This window comes from Gekko japonicus, unplaced genomic scaffold (assembly GCF_001447785.1).
Source record: "Gekko japonicus isolate JY-2015 unplaced genomic scaffold, Gekko_japonicus_V1.1 scaffold520, whole genome shotgun sequence".
NCBI lineage: Eukaryota > Metazoa > Chordata > Lepidosauria > Squamata > Gekkonidae > Gekko > Gekko japonicus.
Genome location: NW_015169188.1, coordinates 706613 through 722438, shown reverse-complemented (window position 1 = coordinate 722438; position 15826 = coordinate 706613). Strand labels below are relative to the sequence as shown.

Below are 15826 nucleotides of genomic sequence, written 5' to 3'. Positions count from 1 at the left end.
TTCAGTCGCACAGTCGAGTCCGACTCTTTGCGACCCCATGGACCAGATCACACCAGGCCTTCCTGTCTTCCGCCGTCCTCTGAAGTTGGCTCAATTTCATGTTCGTTGCATCGCTGACACTGTCTAACCATCTCATCCTTTGCCGTCCCCGTCTTCTTTGACCTTCAATCTTTCCCAGCATCAGGGTTTTCTCCAGTGAGTGCAAACATGTCTTTCAAATGCCGGGAAAGATGCCTGGCTTTAAAGTTTGATGCGAACGTATCAAGCAAGCTAGTACTGTGAAAGGGTCATTATGGCTCCTGATTCTGCCACTTTCTCCAGATACTTGGTGACATATCTCTGCAGGTCTGCTATTGGTTCACTGACTTCAGCCTTTGAGAAGTTCCTGGTGGTGATGCACTGTGCTAAAACTGATGCTGCTTTTGGAAGAGCAGTTCTTCAGAGCCTGTTTCTTCAAGACGACCTGCAGATAACATCAGGTACATGGCTCCCTAGTCATCAAATCACCGCAGACTGTGACTGCAGCCATGAAATTAAAAGACGCCTGCTCCTTGGGAGGAAAGCGATGGCGAACCTCAACAGCATGATAAAAAGTAGAGACATCACCCTGCCAACAAAAATACGCATGGTCCAAGCAATGGTATTCCCAGTAGTCATGTATGGCTGTGAGAGTTGGACTATAAGGAAGGCCGAGCGCCGAAGAATAGATTCTTTTGAACTATGGTGCTGGAGAAGACTCTTGAGAGTCCCTTGGACTGCAAGAAGATCAAATCAGTCAATCCTAAAAGAAATCAACCCTGACTGTTCCCTGGAAGGCCAGATAATGAAGCTGAAGCTCAAATACTTTGGCCACCAAATGAGAAGGGAGCACTCCCTGGAGAAGACCCTGATGCTGGGAAAGATTGAAGGTCAAAGAAGACGGGGACGGCAAAGGATGAGATGGTTAGACAGTGTCATAGATGCAACGAACATGAAATTGAGCCAACTTCAGAGGACGGCGGAAGACAGGAGGACCTGGCGGGATCTGGTCCATGGGGTCGCGAAGAGTCGGACTCGACTGTGCGACTGAACAAAAAAAAAATACTGTTATATTAGGACCAACCACGTTGTCCTAAAACAGCGAGCAACCTTCCCAGTCCTCTCCGGAACAAAAGAATGTACTCTCTAATAGAAACCTCACGAACAGAGGACGGCTCGCTCTCTACCTGGAAGCTACCGCGGCAGCACTCTAACGCGCACGCGCACGCTCCTCGGGAATGGCCGGAACTCCCACGTGACGTCTCTGGGGGGGGGGGGGGGGGGAAGAAGAGGGAGGGTGCCGGCGCCGCCGCGCTGCGTTTCTCCCGGTCCCGGCCGGCGGCGCAGAGAACACCAGAGGAGGAGGGCAGGGGTGGGGGGTGGATCCATCATGGCGTCTATGCAGGTGAGCAGCCTGCGGCGGGGCTGGGTTAGCGTGTCCTTTTGCCCTGAGGTGGACCCGGCGCGAAGGTGGGCAGGGAAGGAAGCGAGAAGAGTGGCGCTGCGGTCGGAACGTGGAAGTCCGAGGAGGGGTTGGTGACGGTTGAAGAAGCGGCGTCTCTGGTTCGCTCGCTCTCTTCCCGTCTCTGCGCTGGTTTTTGCGGATGCGGGTCCGAGGCGGCAGCTGTGGGGACAGACTGAGCCTCGCCGGGAGGAGGACCTTCCCTCCCCCCCCCCCCCCCCATCACCACCACCACCTCGGCGGAGGATGTTGAGAATCTGCGGGTGGGCGAAGGAAGGGTGAGGCGTAAGCGCAGCCCAGGGGGAGCCTGCCTGCCCACCTGCTCGGGCTGGCGGAGAAGGGGAAGCGGGTTGACCTGAAGGGGCTTTGGGGCGCGAGTGGGAAGGGCCGCGGCAGGTAGGGCTAGTTCCAGGAAAAGCAGGTGCCGTGCCTGGCCCTGGCTGTTTCCTCCTAGGCGTGGGTTTGGGCTGTGGCTGCCTGGCCTGAGCTGGCTGGCTGGCAGTTGCCGTGGGAAGAGCCGCTCAACGGCCTGCTTGCTGTGACAGGTCTGTTCGCACCTTAGTGGCTTTGTGCGTTTAAAGCAAATTCAGCTTCTTTGGGGCTTAAATTAACGCCTTCCCTGGTAGGGTTGCTGCAGAACGCAGGGGAGAAAAGGGGGGGGGGCACCAGGTAGGGGTATGTGTGTGGGGGAGGACTGAAGATGAAGAAGGCGGGGGGGGGGGAGAGGAGGAGGGTCACTTTGAAAGTCAGGAAGTATGTCATTGGTGTTTTTCTCCTTTCGGTTTTTCGGGCATTAGTCACTGTATTTTTTTATTGCATTTGGTGAAGTGGTGGTGGTGTTGCAGTTCCCCTAGACTTCAAACTGTGCTGTGGAGAATTTCCACTTTGTATCTCATGTTGGCAAAAGCTCAGTGAGCATGCTGTTCCCCAGTGCCAGCTTACTTGACCGGGTTGTTGTAGGAGGCTTTGAGACCACAAGTTTGAAGCATTCCGAGAAACATCCTTGATAAACTCTACCTATAATACAGTATCTGTTGCATTTTGTATAGTTAATTATTTAAATTTATTACAACTTTTAGAAGTACAAGCTGGCCCATCTTAAACATCCTATGAAATAAAAATCTTGTCTATGAAAGCTCAGTGCCGCAAGTCATTGGTTAGTTTTTTGGGTAACACAGGCCTCTGCTTTTGGGACAGAATGACAGTTCTATATTTGTGTGTTATCCAGGCCAGTAAGGCCTGACCTGGATAGCCCAGGCTAACCCAATCCTGTCAGATCTTGGAAGCTAAGTAAGGTTGGCCCTAGCTAGTATTTGGATGGAAGACCTCCAAGGAATACCAGGGTTGTGACGTGGAAGCAGGCAAAGTCAAGCTATTTCTGAACATTGTCTTGCCTTGAAAAACCTAGTCACCATAAGTCAGCTGTGACTTGATGGCAAAAATCCAGGCTCATATTTTAGATTAATGTAACGGGTAAGCTTAAACAAGCTGAATGTGTGAAAAAGTAGGCTACTTATTGGGTGTAAACATTTTAAGAGTGAAGCATCTGAAAATTTGCCAAGGATGCTATCAAGAGTGTTTTGGGAGTAAGAGTGAATGAAACATTTGTCATCCTAAGCAAAATTATACCCTTCTAAATCAGTTGTAGCCAGTGGGCTTAGAACAGCATAACTCTGTTTAGAGTAGCACTGTAAGAGCATATAATATTTAACAATTCCTAACAGATTGGTGGACAGAAGTCCAAGGAGCTTGTTTATCTCCAGTTTGATTATCCAATCTGTTTTATATGCTGCCTTTCATGAAGCTGACTTGCAAATTGGATTGAAACAGAGAGAGTGTACTGCTTTTAAAACTCATAAGCTAGGAAAGTGACTTATATATCATGGATGGCATATAGAGTTGATGGTGGTCTTTTCTGAGGCAAAGTTTTCCTATTGCTCTATCCCTCTATTCCTCCCATACAGTTCCTTTCAACTTTGCTTTAGTTTATGTATTGCAGAATAAAACAAGGATCTCAACTGTATGGCCACAAAAACACTAGTACTACTGAAAGACAATTCTACTTAAGATAGTGTTGTATATTTACTGAAGTTTCTTGATCTATGCCTAGGTAAGTGACATTGATAAAGCTATCACAGCTCTCTTCTCATATTGTAGAGGCTGTGATGACAAGGGTATTGAACTTACTGATGTAAATATTCTTAGGCAGTTTGACCAGAGAATCAAAGGAATTCCTTAAGCATTGATTGTTTCCATCTATTTATATAGCATTACAAAGCATTCTTGATTCCTTGGACTAAGTCAATGTAGTGAAGAATTAATAGAATAAAATATTATAACAGTCTATTAGACCACTGGTGTGTCTTCCCAGTTGTACAGGGAATGCTTTGTAAGTTATTGATGAGGGTGGGCTAGAAGCCCTGCTGTTTCTGTTTTTCCACCGTGTCTAGTACACAACATTAGACATTTAGTGGCAATTTTCCACAAAACGGAAGAAGATGCATCTTCTGGTATTCTGGAGTTCAATATTTTTCATCATGTGAATCAAATTATTGCTAATGCTCAAAATAAACTAACAAAATTATGTTGGATTTTAATCTGTAGTACTGGCACACCGGTTTTGGGGAGAGCGGGCTATATATTGAATAAAATAAATAAAAAATAAACTAACTTCTGAGGCCAGTTTGGTGCAGTTTTTTTTTAATGTCTGTATTGGTGTACCATAAAGCTTACAAGATGGCCTTGGGCAAGGTTTTGTCTCTTGCTCTGAGCTGTGTCTCACAGTAGCATTTGAAGTACATCATGTTCTGTAACACATGGCTCTTATATGCTATTGCCAGTATATCTGCTCAAAATAACCCAGCATCATGAAAAATTTGCCAGTATCATGTTCTGTGATGTGCTAGTTAGCACAATAGTAATTATGCCCTAGCTAACTACTTTGTTTTTCCCCCCTGGTGATGCAGTTAGGTTTGGTACATATATTAAAGTTGAATCCATTCTTGAGTAAACGTTGGTATGTTTACTTAGGCTTGTGAAACCAATTCAGTTTCATATTAGTTGAAGTTGTCTGCTCAGACTTCACTGAAATTATTGTTGACTGAGATCATGTGAAACCCTATGTCCTGTGTGGTTATTCTTTTTAAAAGACTTCCTCAAAGATGATTTGTGACTGGGATTCAACATTTAAGTGCATGCATCCGGGAAGCTACTCTTGAACCACCCCTGAGTTTTTAAAAAACAGTTTGTAAAATGGCATTAGGGTGAAAGCAATTGTCTTCCTATATGATTTTCTGGATTGCAGCCATTATGTCAGTTATCCTGTAGAAGGCTGACTTTCAGAAACAGTACAGAACTCTTGCTCCCCCTTTAGGTCTCAAATTTGTACAAGTAATGTTTCTTCCTGTCTAGTTTTCAGGTGGCACTAGTAACAATGCTTACAACAGTGGTGTGATCAATGTAAAAATGTGCAGGGATGTGGGGACAATTGCTGCAGTTGAGATAGCCTTGCTGTGTGTTGGACTGCTTTGAAAATGAATGGTTCTTGGAAGTGTGAGATATTACTGTAGATGAGTAGTTCTATCCTTTAAAAAAGGTGCCAAAATGGATAAGGACTCATGCTTTAGTGAACCTGGAAATGGTAAACTTTGTTTAATATGGTTTGAAAATGATATATTTATTGGCATAAACTGTGGATATGTTCCTGTAATCCATCAACACTGTGTTTTAGGACCTCAGAAACAGTTGCATGAAATTACTTACCTCAAAATAGTATTTACATTTATCAAAGAAAAGATACTGGATTTTAGCAGACCCATACTGATCCAGTGTGAAGACTGGGAAAAAAAACACTGTCAAAGATAGAAAAGCAACAGGAAAAGTGTACATGGAAGTATGCAACAAAAGCATGAACCAGGTTGCTTCCGTGCCCTAGAAAATGTGGAAGATTGGATCCTTCATATCTGTTCTGCTAATGGCAGCACTTTCCTGTTGTGTAAGAGGCCCTCAACAACACAAGGTGGAAGGGCAGTCAAGGGAGACAAGACTTCTGGTGCTGGAGGGGAAGCACTATGTAAACCTTGTTTGGACTGAGTTTATGCCCCTATTGCACTTGGGGGGCAGGGCAGAGAATGCATAGGTTTTTTCTTCTTAGAATGTTGGGAACAGTGTTTGCTGATGTTCAGGTGACGAAGTAGAGCCGCTTACCACTTAAAGCTTGCTTTCTGTAAATTAAAAAAAAAGCCCTTTTGGGGTGCAGACCCCAGGAGCTTGCTGATTTTTGCCATTTGGGAGTACTCTTTTACCCTAGTCCGTATTATATATCGGGGCACAAAAATTTTAAATGTCTGAAAGTTTGCTAGTTTTCTAATGTATGCTTAAGACATAGTTTTTATTTCAAGTTGTGTAACTTCAAAACTGTAACTTTATAAAGAAACAAACCTTGATGTGAAACAAACATAGTTTGAGTCCAGTGGCACCTTTAAGACCAACAAAGTTTAATTTTGGGTATAAGCGAGAACTGAGTGACATAGCATGTGTAGTGAGTTAAGAACCTGATATCTCTGTTAAGGCCTGGGGGTTCCAGTGTCCTGAGTACATAAAAACATAAGAGAAGCCAATGCTGGATCAGGCCAATGGCCCATCCAATCTAACACTGTCACACAGTGGCCAAAAATACCAGGTGCCCTCAGGAGATCCACCAGTGGGGCCAGGACACTAGAAGCCCTGCCACTGTACCCCCCCAAAGCACCAAGAATATAGTGTATCACTTGCCCCAGACTGAGAGTTCATATCTGTTATGTACGAATCCTGTTTCCTTGCAACATGGTGCTGACAGAAACAGGGTGAGCTTGGGGAGGAAATACAATAGACCATCAGGATCCTGGTAGCCACCAATTAGGATGCAATGTTGTGTAAGTAGCCTATTGTTGGGAGTGGGTGTGTGATGGGTGTGCCAATTTACGGGCTTATAAGGAGGGCTTCGGCCTTGCTAGGGTTGTCTTATGTTCTGCTGAAATCACTTAATACACTATGAGCTTATCACTACATGCGTCTAGAACTCAGTATATTTCACTATCTATACTTTGTGGCTAATAGCCACTGATGGACCTCTGCTCCATATGTTTATCTAATTCCCCCTTGAGGTCGTCCATGCTTATAGCCACCACCATCTCCTGTGGCAATGAATTACATGTGTTAATCACTATTTGGGTGAAGAAGTACTTCCTTTTATCTGTTCTAACCCAACTGCTCAGCAATTTCATTGAGTGCCCATGAGTTCTTGTATTGTGAGAAAGGAATACCTGCTGTGTCCCGTGCATAATCTTATAAAACTCAGTCATGTCACCCCCTCAGTTGTCATTTCTCCAAACTAAAGAGCCCCAAGTGTTTTAACCATAGGGAAAGTGTTCCAACCCTTTTCTGCACTTTTTCCAATGCTATAATATCCTTTTTGAGGTGTGGTGACAAGACCTGTACACAGTACTCCAAATGAGGTCGCACCATCGATTTATATAGAGGCATTATGATCCTGGCTGATTTGTTTTCAATTCCCTTCCTAATAATCCCCAGCATAGCGTTGGCCTTTTTTTATTGCAGTCGCACACTGTCTCAGCATTTTCAGTGAGTTATCTGCTATGACTCCAAGATCTCTCTCTTGGTCAGTCTCTGCCCCATCAACATGTATTTATAGTTAGGATTTGTGGCCCCAATGTGCATCACTTTGAACTTGGCCACACTGAACCCCATTTGCTACGTTGACACCCACTCGCCCATCCTCGACAGATCCCTTTGGAGTGCCACAAAATCCTCCCTGGTTCTCACCACCCTGAACAACTTTGTGTCATCTGCCTATTTAGCCACTGCTTACTCCCAACTCCAAATCATTAATAAACAAGTTAAAAAGCATCAGACCCAGTACTGATCCCTGTGCTACTCTACTGCTTACCACCCTCCGCTGAGAAAATTGCCCATTTATACTCACTCTGTTTTTTAAGTATTATAATAACTTGTAATTCAGCAGTGTCCCTTTCCAGTCTGTTTCTAAAATTCCTTTGCAATAAAACAACTACTTTGAAGTCCCCCATTGAGTGTCCTGGGAGATTAACATTTTCTCCTACAGGTTTCTCAGTTTTGTGATTCTTGATGTCAGATTTGTATCCATTTATCCTTTGACATATGGTTTGACCTGTTTGCCCTATGCAGAGAACGGAAGGGCATTGTTGGCATTTCATAGCATATACAATTTTAGAAGATGAGCAAGTGAATGAGCCTGAGATGGTGTAGTTGATATAGTTAGGTCCAGTGATTGTGTTATCTGGCTGTGAGTTATTCAGTATGCAAATAGAGAGGGCAGTCTACTAACATTTTTTTACCCAATATGACACTGTGTTTTCAGGCTGTTTTTTGTTTTGGTACTGTGAAACACAATGACATTTTTACCTTAGGGTACATTGGGCCTTTGACTTGGGCTAGAAATATACCTCATAATATAATTGTGTAAATTTATTCAGAGTATAGCTTCAGGGTTTGCACCAAAAAGATCCAGGCCATATGTTAATACATAATGCTGAAAATCTGGTTACATAGTTTAGTAAATATCAAACATCCAGTATTTGGAATTTGGTGCTATCTTTTAGTTTAGTTTTTTTAAGTAGAGAAAATATTCCTACCTCAGGCTCATTTTCTGTCCATTGTCTCCCTATTTCTGAAGTTCAAAAATGGACTTAGAGATATCATTCTGTCAGAAAACTGGGACTTGCATATTTCATTTAAGTGTCTGGTCTGGCCTGATCAAAGAGAAGGTGTGAATCCTGTCATAAATCTTCCAAATATAAGTTCTCTATGCAGTTGGCTAAAACAGAATTAGCAGTTAGCAGGACTGAAGAGTCTGATTTTAAATGCCTGTGAGGTGGGAAGTAAATTTGTGTGTGTTTGTGTGTGTGTGTGTGAGAGAGATCTGAGTAGATATCTCATGCTATTTGATTACATTTTTATATACCATGTAATCCACCTTTAGTCTCAAGTAGAAAATTGGTAAATAAATAATAAAGAAGATAAATGATGATGGGCAGATGACCACTGTACTCATTTACACACACACACACTGGTAAAATTTTTCTGGCTAAAGGTCTGTCTTAAGCATTCTTGGTTGCATCCTGTGTAGAATGCCAAGCAGGCTTTAATAGATAAAATGGTGCTGAGTGGAGGTGGCATCAGGCTGGACCTCAGTACAACAACAGGAAATTCTACTTAATTCAACAAATAAATTGTGGGATTCATGGCCAGTGGGATGTAGTGATGGCCATGAGCAAAGGAGTCCTTAAAAGGGAATAAGACAGATTCACAGAGGAATCTCGTTATTCAGTAAGCCTCTGAATATCAGTGCTAGGAAATAACATTAGGGGAAGTCCTTGACCTTGGTGGTTCACCAGGGGAACTGTTTGGCTGCTATATGAAACAAGATTCTTACTAGATGCAACACTGGTTTGATCAAGGAGGGCTGCTCCTATGTTTTTATTAAGAAGGGGAAATGGAAGTGCCCAACTGAAGATATATGTGTGTTTAACACTAAGTGTGTAACACTAAATGGAACGGTTCTTTAAAAAGCTGAAACCACTCTTCCCTCTTTCTCTCTGTACATTTATGTCTGATCCTCTGTTTGCTTTTGTACATAATTTTTCAACGATGGGCTGTTCTTTTTTTCTTTTTTTAAAATTTTTATTTATGATTTTAACTTCACTATAAACAGGTGTATCTGGCACAATATTAAAATTACATACAACAAGTCTATCACATTTTTTACCTAACCAGGTATATAATCTGTTCCATCTTTCTCTAAACAGGTCATCATCTTTCCCTTGTAGTATTATTGACAATTTATCTATCTCCACTATATCCAACAATCTAGATATTATATCTTCTTTGGAGGGTATTCGTTCCGATTTCCAATATTTCACAAACATAATACGCGCTGCTGTTAATATATATGTTGGCCCCGGTCACACGAGCAGGAAACCGCGGGGGGGAAGCGTGGCAGTGTGCCCCGGGGCAAACTAAGGCGCCGCTACCTGACCAGACCTCCCGTGGAGGTACCGTGGAGGTACCGTGGAGATCCCGTGGGAAGGGAGAGGTGTCGATCGCAGCACAATCCCGCGCGCAAAAACGAAGCGCACGGTTCGGCAAACTGGATATATTTTTTTTCTGTACAGCACGACTGCGCATGCTCGGTAGGGTGCTTTTGCGCATCCACGAAGACATGGGGGAAAAAACGTTTTCGCGAGGACGGGAACATGGGCGGGCGCCGGATGCCTCCGGAAACGCGATCCGACGCCTGCCCTTGCCCCGCGGCTTCCGGATACTAGTGCCTCCGAGGTACTAGTATTTTGCTGCGCGGTTTCAGCGGGAAGCCTCGTTTGAGCCCCGGGTGTGCTACGCTTCCCAGATGTGCTGGTGGGATCGCGTCCGGAAACTCCGCATGTCTTCCGTCTGACTAGGGTGGCTAATGTTCCGTGTGACCGCAGCCCTTATTACATATTGATCATTTTTTTAAACCTTGTCTGGTAGTATATTTAACAAAAAGACTTCTGGGGTAATTCTATGTTCAGTAAAATAGTTAAGACATAATATTTCAGTAGGTAAAATCATAACTTATAAAATCATATAATCATATAGTACCAGTAAACATAGATGTCAATAAATATTAATAAATATTAATAAGTGATGGCGGTATTCTCTCAGCTTCCAGATGGTCATTGCTACAACAGTCAGGGCAGCCACCAGGCTGTTAGTTATTGGGTCGGTGCTGGTGTTGGGGCCAGGGCTGTAATATTAGGAGGCAGCACCCTAATTGAAGGCCTGGTGGAAGAGCTCCGTTTTACAGGCCCTGCGGAACTGTATGAGATTTCTTCATACATGGGTGCTCAATCTTTTCACAGATATGGATTATATTGTGGTGTTTCTTGTACTGGAAAGTTTAACAAAGCAGGTGGAATATAATATGTTTGAGTCAAGAATGTAAAGCAGGTCCATTGTCTGGGTCCCAACCATGTGCAGCCTTGATTTGTGCCCTTCATGGCTTATAAAAGATGGCCATGAGGGGTTACGAGGTGCCCTCCAGGATATTATCAACAAGTCCTTCGCCGAGGGACTGTTCCCAGGGGCACTCAAGGAAGCGATGGTCCGCCCTCTCTTGAAAAAACCATCCTTGGACCCGGCTGAATTGGCCAACTATCGGCCGGTCTCCAATTTGTCCTATTTGGGCCAGGTCATGGGACAGAGACAGCACTGGTTGCCCTCACAGACAACCTCCGGAGGCATCTGGATCGAGGCGGTACAGCAGTGCTGTTGTTGTTAGACCTGTTGGTAGTGTTTGACACCGTCGACCATCAGCTACTAATCCACCGCCTCACTGACAATGGGATTCAGGAGTTTGCCTTGCAATGGCTTGTCTCCTTTCTCCAAGGTCAGGGACAGAGGGTGGCATTAGGGGAGCAGACGTCCCCCAGGTACCTGCTGGTCTGCAGGGTTTCTCAAGGGGCAGTACTGTCCCCGATTTTATTTAAAATCTACATTCAGTGCCTCGCCCAGATTGCCTGGAGACATAGGCAAGGGTGCCATAAATATGCAGATGACACCCAGCTACATCTGTTGTTGGGTGGTCAGTCCAACTCTACCCCACATGACCTGGAGTGGGAGCTTCATGATGTGGTGGGCTGGCTTAGATTGAGCCGATTGAAATTGAATCCAATTAAGATGGAGGCCCTGTGCCTGAGTTGGAGCAGATCAGGGGTAGGGATCCCACTCCTGACCTTCGATGGGGCGCCATTGGTGCCAGCGCCAAGGGTTAGGAGTTTGGGAGTGCTCCTGGATGCCGCCTTAACAATGGAGGCCCAGGTAGCAGCCACTGCCAAGGTGCCGGTCTTGACCTTTAAAGCCCTATATGATCAGGGGCCTGCCTACTTGAGGAACCACCTTTCCCCACATGTGCCCCAGAGAGCACTTGAGGTCAGGGACACAGAACCGCCTGACTCTCCCTAGCTCGAGAAACGCCAGGTTGGCCATTACTAGAGCCAGGGCCTTTTCAGTGGCGGCTCCACACTGGTGGAATGAGCTCCTGGATAACATCAGGGCCCTGTGGGACCTTTTACAGTTCCACAGGGCCTGTAAAATGGAGCTCTTCCACCAGGCCTTCGATTAGGAGCCGCCACTGACTAATGTGCCACCGGAACACACTACGGCCCGTATGAAACATTGGTGGATATTGCCTTCCTCTGTTGGATTGTATATTGAATGCCGCTATCATTTGCATTGTGAAAATTTCATGATGTTAGGTAGTTGTTTATGTATATTTTATTGTATTTTATTGTATTTACTGTTTTATTGCTTTTAATGCTTGTTCACCGCCTTGAGCCAGTTTCCCAGCAAGGCGGGATACAAATGGAAAATAATAAATAAATAATAAACTGAAATAGTATCCACAAAATAAGTTAATGCCTATGATAATATCCCTTTTTGTAGTTACTGTTTGCCTCAATTCTTTGTAGTATGTTATAGTCAAATAGAAGCAAAGTGGATGTGGAAATCTCTGTAAGAGACTTAATACTTCAGACTAATTGCCTTCTTTTGTAAATGCCCTCATTAATCATTTCGGAACCTGCATGTTCCTGATTTGCTTCAGTACATGCTTTGCAAGACTGTAGAAGGTAATGGGTTGAATGTAAGCCATGAGCAGAGCTGGCATTGTGGAACAGATCTCCTGGGTGCCTCTAGGGTTCAGAAGAGCCCTAGGAGTACGGAGGGATGTGTGCGTGTGACAAAAATGTTGTCTGCCAGCAGAAATGCCGTTCCACTGGTAGGAAAGTGAGCACTGAATCAAATACTTTGTTTTTATTAGCATTTATAGTTGTTTAGATATGTTAGATAGTTGTTTAGATATGTTAGATTTGTTCTGCCAGGATTTAGAAATACCAATATGTCTTACCAGGGGTAATTTCATAGAAAAAGAGGTGCAGGAGCTCATTAGCATAACTTATTTGCATGTACCACACCCCCTAACATCACCAGAAGTGTGTCAGAAGGCAACACCCACCACACAGGCTCCACTAGACTGTTTTGGATTGCTAGCTATTGGGGGAGGGGGAATGTGCAGATCTGTCCTTGCAGAGAAGGGAGATCTTGTACCTAAATAAAACTTTGTCTTAAAGGTACCACTCGACTGTTTTGGACCGGGGGGCTGGGGGAGGCTCTGCAACTTACCTGGCTGCTTCTTGCTCTGACTGAGGGCTGCTGGGAGCAGGAGGCGGGGCTTGTTACATGTGCCGCCCCCTGGGTTCTTTACTGCCGGAGCTCCGCTCCTGTGCGCTCCTGCAGGAAATGACCCCTGTGTCTTACATAAAGTAAGTTCCTGTAGAAGAGTACCTATAGATTTGTTTGGATATAGGGTATAACCATCAGTTATTGCTATGACTGGTAACCATTTCTGTACTTCCATATTTATTTGTTTTCCTTAAATATTTATCCAGAGGATACTTGCAGGAGCAACTGCTGAATGAAAAATGCCATTTGAAAAATGTGTAGAGGTATAAGCAACAAAAGATAAGAATTTGCATTTGTAGCTTGCCTTTAGCTTGTGACTGTTGTAATCTAAGTGATGCAAAAATACTCACTGTAGTAAAGTTTAGCTGTGTTTTGGGATCTTGAGAGATGCAGTAATCCCTCAGTGTTTGTTTAATTGTGATAAAATAGATGTCTTTCTATAATGAAAGGCTTGTACCAAAAATGGACAGAACCACTTTGTGTGGTTTAGTTACAGGTACTAGCAAAGGAAATGGCACATTTTACTACCAGTTAAGTGTGCGAACTCTAATCTGGGAGAACCGGGTTTGATTCCCCACTCCTCCACTTACAGCTGCTGAATGACCTTGGGCAAGCCATCGTTCTGACAAGAGCTGTCCTTGAAAGGGCAGTTCTTGAAAGAGCTCTCTCAGCCCCACCTAACTCACAGGGTGTCTGTTGTGGGGAGGTGAAGGGAAAGTAGTTTGTAAGTCACTCTGAATGAAGGGCGGGGTATAAATCCAATCTCCTCCTCCTCTTCCTCCTCCTGCTAAGGTTCCCCTTTTCCTCATTTTGTAAAACGTTTCATTTCTATTTCACTGTGCTGTGGTAGAGATCAGAATTCATTTAGCACAAATGGGATTTGAGGATAGTGCCTGTAAAGTATGTTTTCCTTCCTTTGATTCAGGTTTATGCTCTTTTCAATAAAGCTGAAGCACTGGCATTTATAGTGATGAGTTGCATTATGCATACATTTTGGATTGTCATATGCTTATTATGCTCTAGATTCTTTCAAGCCTTTTGCTGTATTTGTTCTGCAGTCTATAATGCAACTACATCCTTGATACCTTAACTGATCATATTTTTCCACTGTTGTAGTAAGGTATGTGCTAGCTGTTATACGCTAAGCTGAATGACCATAAAAAGCCCTCATTGCCTGATTTTTTTTCCAACTGCAGTGTATGGGGGGGGGGGGAAGAGGTCACTAACCCAGTTGGACATTGATTTTTTGGCAAACTGTGATCTTCAGATACTTTCTCAGGCATTGTAAATACTAGTTGTCACCACCTGAGGGTGCATTCATATAACATTTATCATATAGAATTGATGTGGGAAGTCATTTGCTAGTGACAGCATCACATTATTTGCCCTGACCTAAATGACCCAAGCTAGCTGAATCTTGGAGGTTAAGCAGGATTAGCCCTGGTTAGTACTCGGTAAGACCACCAAGCATGTCCAGGTCTGTTACACAGAAGCAGGCAGTGGCAAACCACCTCTGTTTGCCTCTTGCCTTGAAAACCCCACAGGATCAATGTAAGTCAGCTGTGACTTGACAGCACTTTCCTCCACCACATTAAGTGCCTATGAATGTAGCTTGGATATGATATTTTTTACAATAGATTAAGCTGACATCAGGTCGCTGTTACAATGTAGAAATCCGGTCTTGATAGATCAGTGAAGCGTTCCATTCCTGTCAGTTATACTGGAATGTCATTATAAGGATGTGGTTTTTCTCCTTGCCACTGTCTTTATCCCTACCCCAACCATGAAAGGCAAAGATTGAAAGTCAAAGAGAAGAATATCTTGGCATGTTGGCCAGCAATCAAAGAGAACCTAAAGGCCTTGGCCCTTGGAACAACTGCATATCATTTTGCAGAAACGCCTTCTCAGTTCCCCATTGGAAATGAGTGGGAAAACAATCTCGAAGTCTAATTGGACTTATATTTAATTTTATGTATACTTAATTTGTAACTTTTTTTGAGCAGCTGAATGATCACTTTGAATATTAATGCTATGATTTAACATTTATATTGTACCAGTGTCTAGAATTGTGGGAATCAAAGTACATTGAGCAGAAGAGAAATTGTCAGTTCTCAATATGCCATGAGTTGTTTCCAGAAAGTAAAATGCCATACACAATGCAATGCTGAAGATCAGTGGCTTAGAAAAAATGCAGCTTGTCATTCTGACCTTTTAAAAAAGGAAGCAATCATTGTATTAACTTGGAGGAGTTAGTTTTGAAAATGTAGTGTGTTATTTAGCGGTAATATATTAAAAGTGTGCAATCTTAAGGAATGTATGCTTTCATGAAATAATTTCTTTTTTAGAAGAGGCTACAGAAAGAGCTATTGGCTTTACAGAATGACCCACCTCCCGGAATGACTTTGAATGAAAAGAGTGTACAAAATTCAATTACACAGTGAGTGTCTACTTCTTCATAAGTTTTGTTCCAAGTGAATAATATTTTCCTATCAATATACTGTTTAAAAATGTAAAATAAAGCAGTATATGATGCACATATGTGCATTAGTGATACTCCTAATTATAGCATAGTATATCTCTGTGGTATGGAAGCTACAGAATGGAGGCGACTAAAAATGTTTTTATTTAACATTGTGGCTGTTTGGTCTGAGTCGAGTCCCAAATTGTAATTGGAACAGGCTATTTTTAAAGTGTTTTACTTCTTGTCTATTGGATGCAAGGTAATGAAATAATAATAGAAGTAATCAGGAGGGAGGAGAAGCCCCATACAGGAATTGCACTATATTGTAGAAATTCTGCTTGAATACTTTTGTTGACTTGTTTGAAGAATCCTACAAATAGGGTCTCCATACTGACCACTTGTCTGTGTTTTTTCCTGGAATCTGGACATACTGCCTGGCCCAGATTCTTGACTTCCTTTTTTAAAAATCTAGAGATGGAAGGTAAAATATACAGATAGTTTTCTGCCTAATTTATCCAGTGGGAACAGTTGCATCCCACCTTCTACCCAGTGGTGCAAATCATGGGTAT

At 43.3% G+C, this 15826-nt stretch overlaps 1 protein-coding gene across 3 annotated transcripts in view; it reads left to right on the top strand.

Moving 5' to 3' along the window:
* The first annotated feature begins 1327 nt into the window (after nt 1-1327).
* UBE2W (ubiquitin conjugating enzyme E2W (putative)) overlaps nt 1328-15826 on the top strand; it is a 52111-nt gene continuing 37612 nt past the window's right edge. Inside the window, exons 1-2 of one of the 3 annotated variants that reach the window (XM_015416192.1) lie at nt 1328-1423; nt 15145-15233. In XM_015416192.1, coding sequence (XP_015271678.1) covers nt 1409-1423; nt 15145-15233 — 104 coding nt within the window. In that variant the 5' untranslated portion in view covers nt 1328-1408. Of the gene's footprint in view, nt 1424-15141; nt 15234-15826 lie in introns of all 3 variants that reach the window. The other 2 variants (XM_015416191.1, XM_015416193.1) reach the window with 2 other exon arrangements.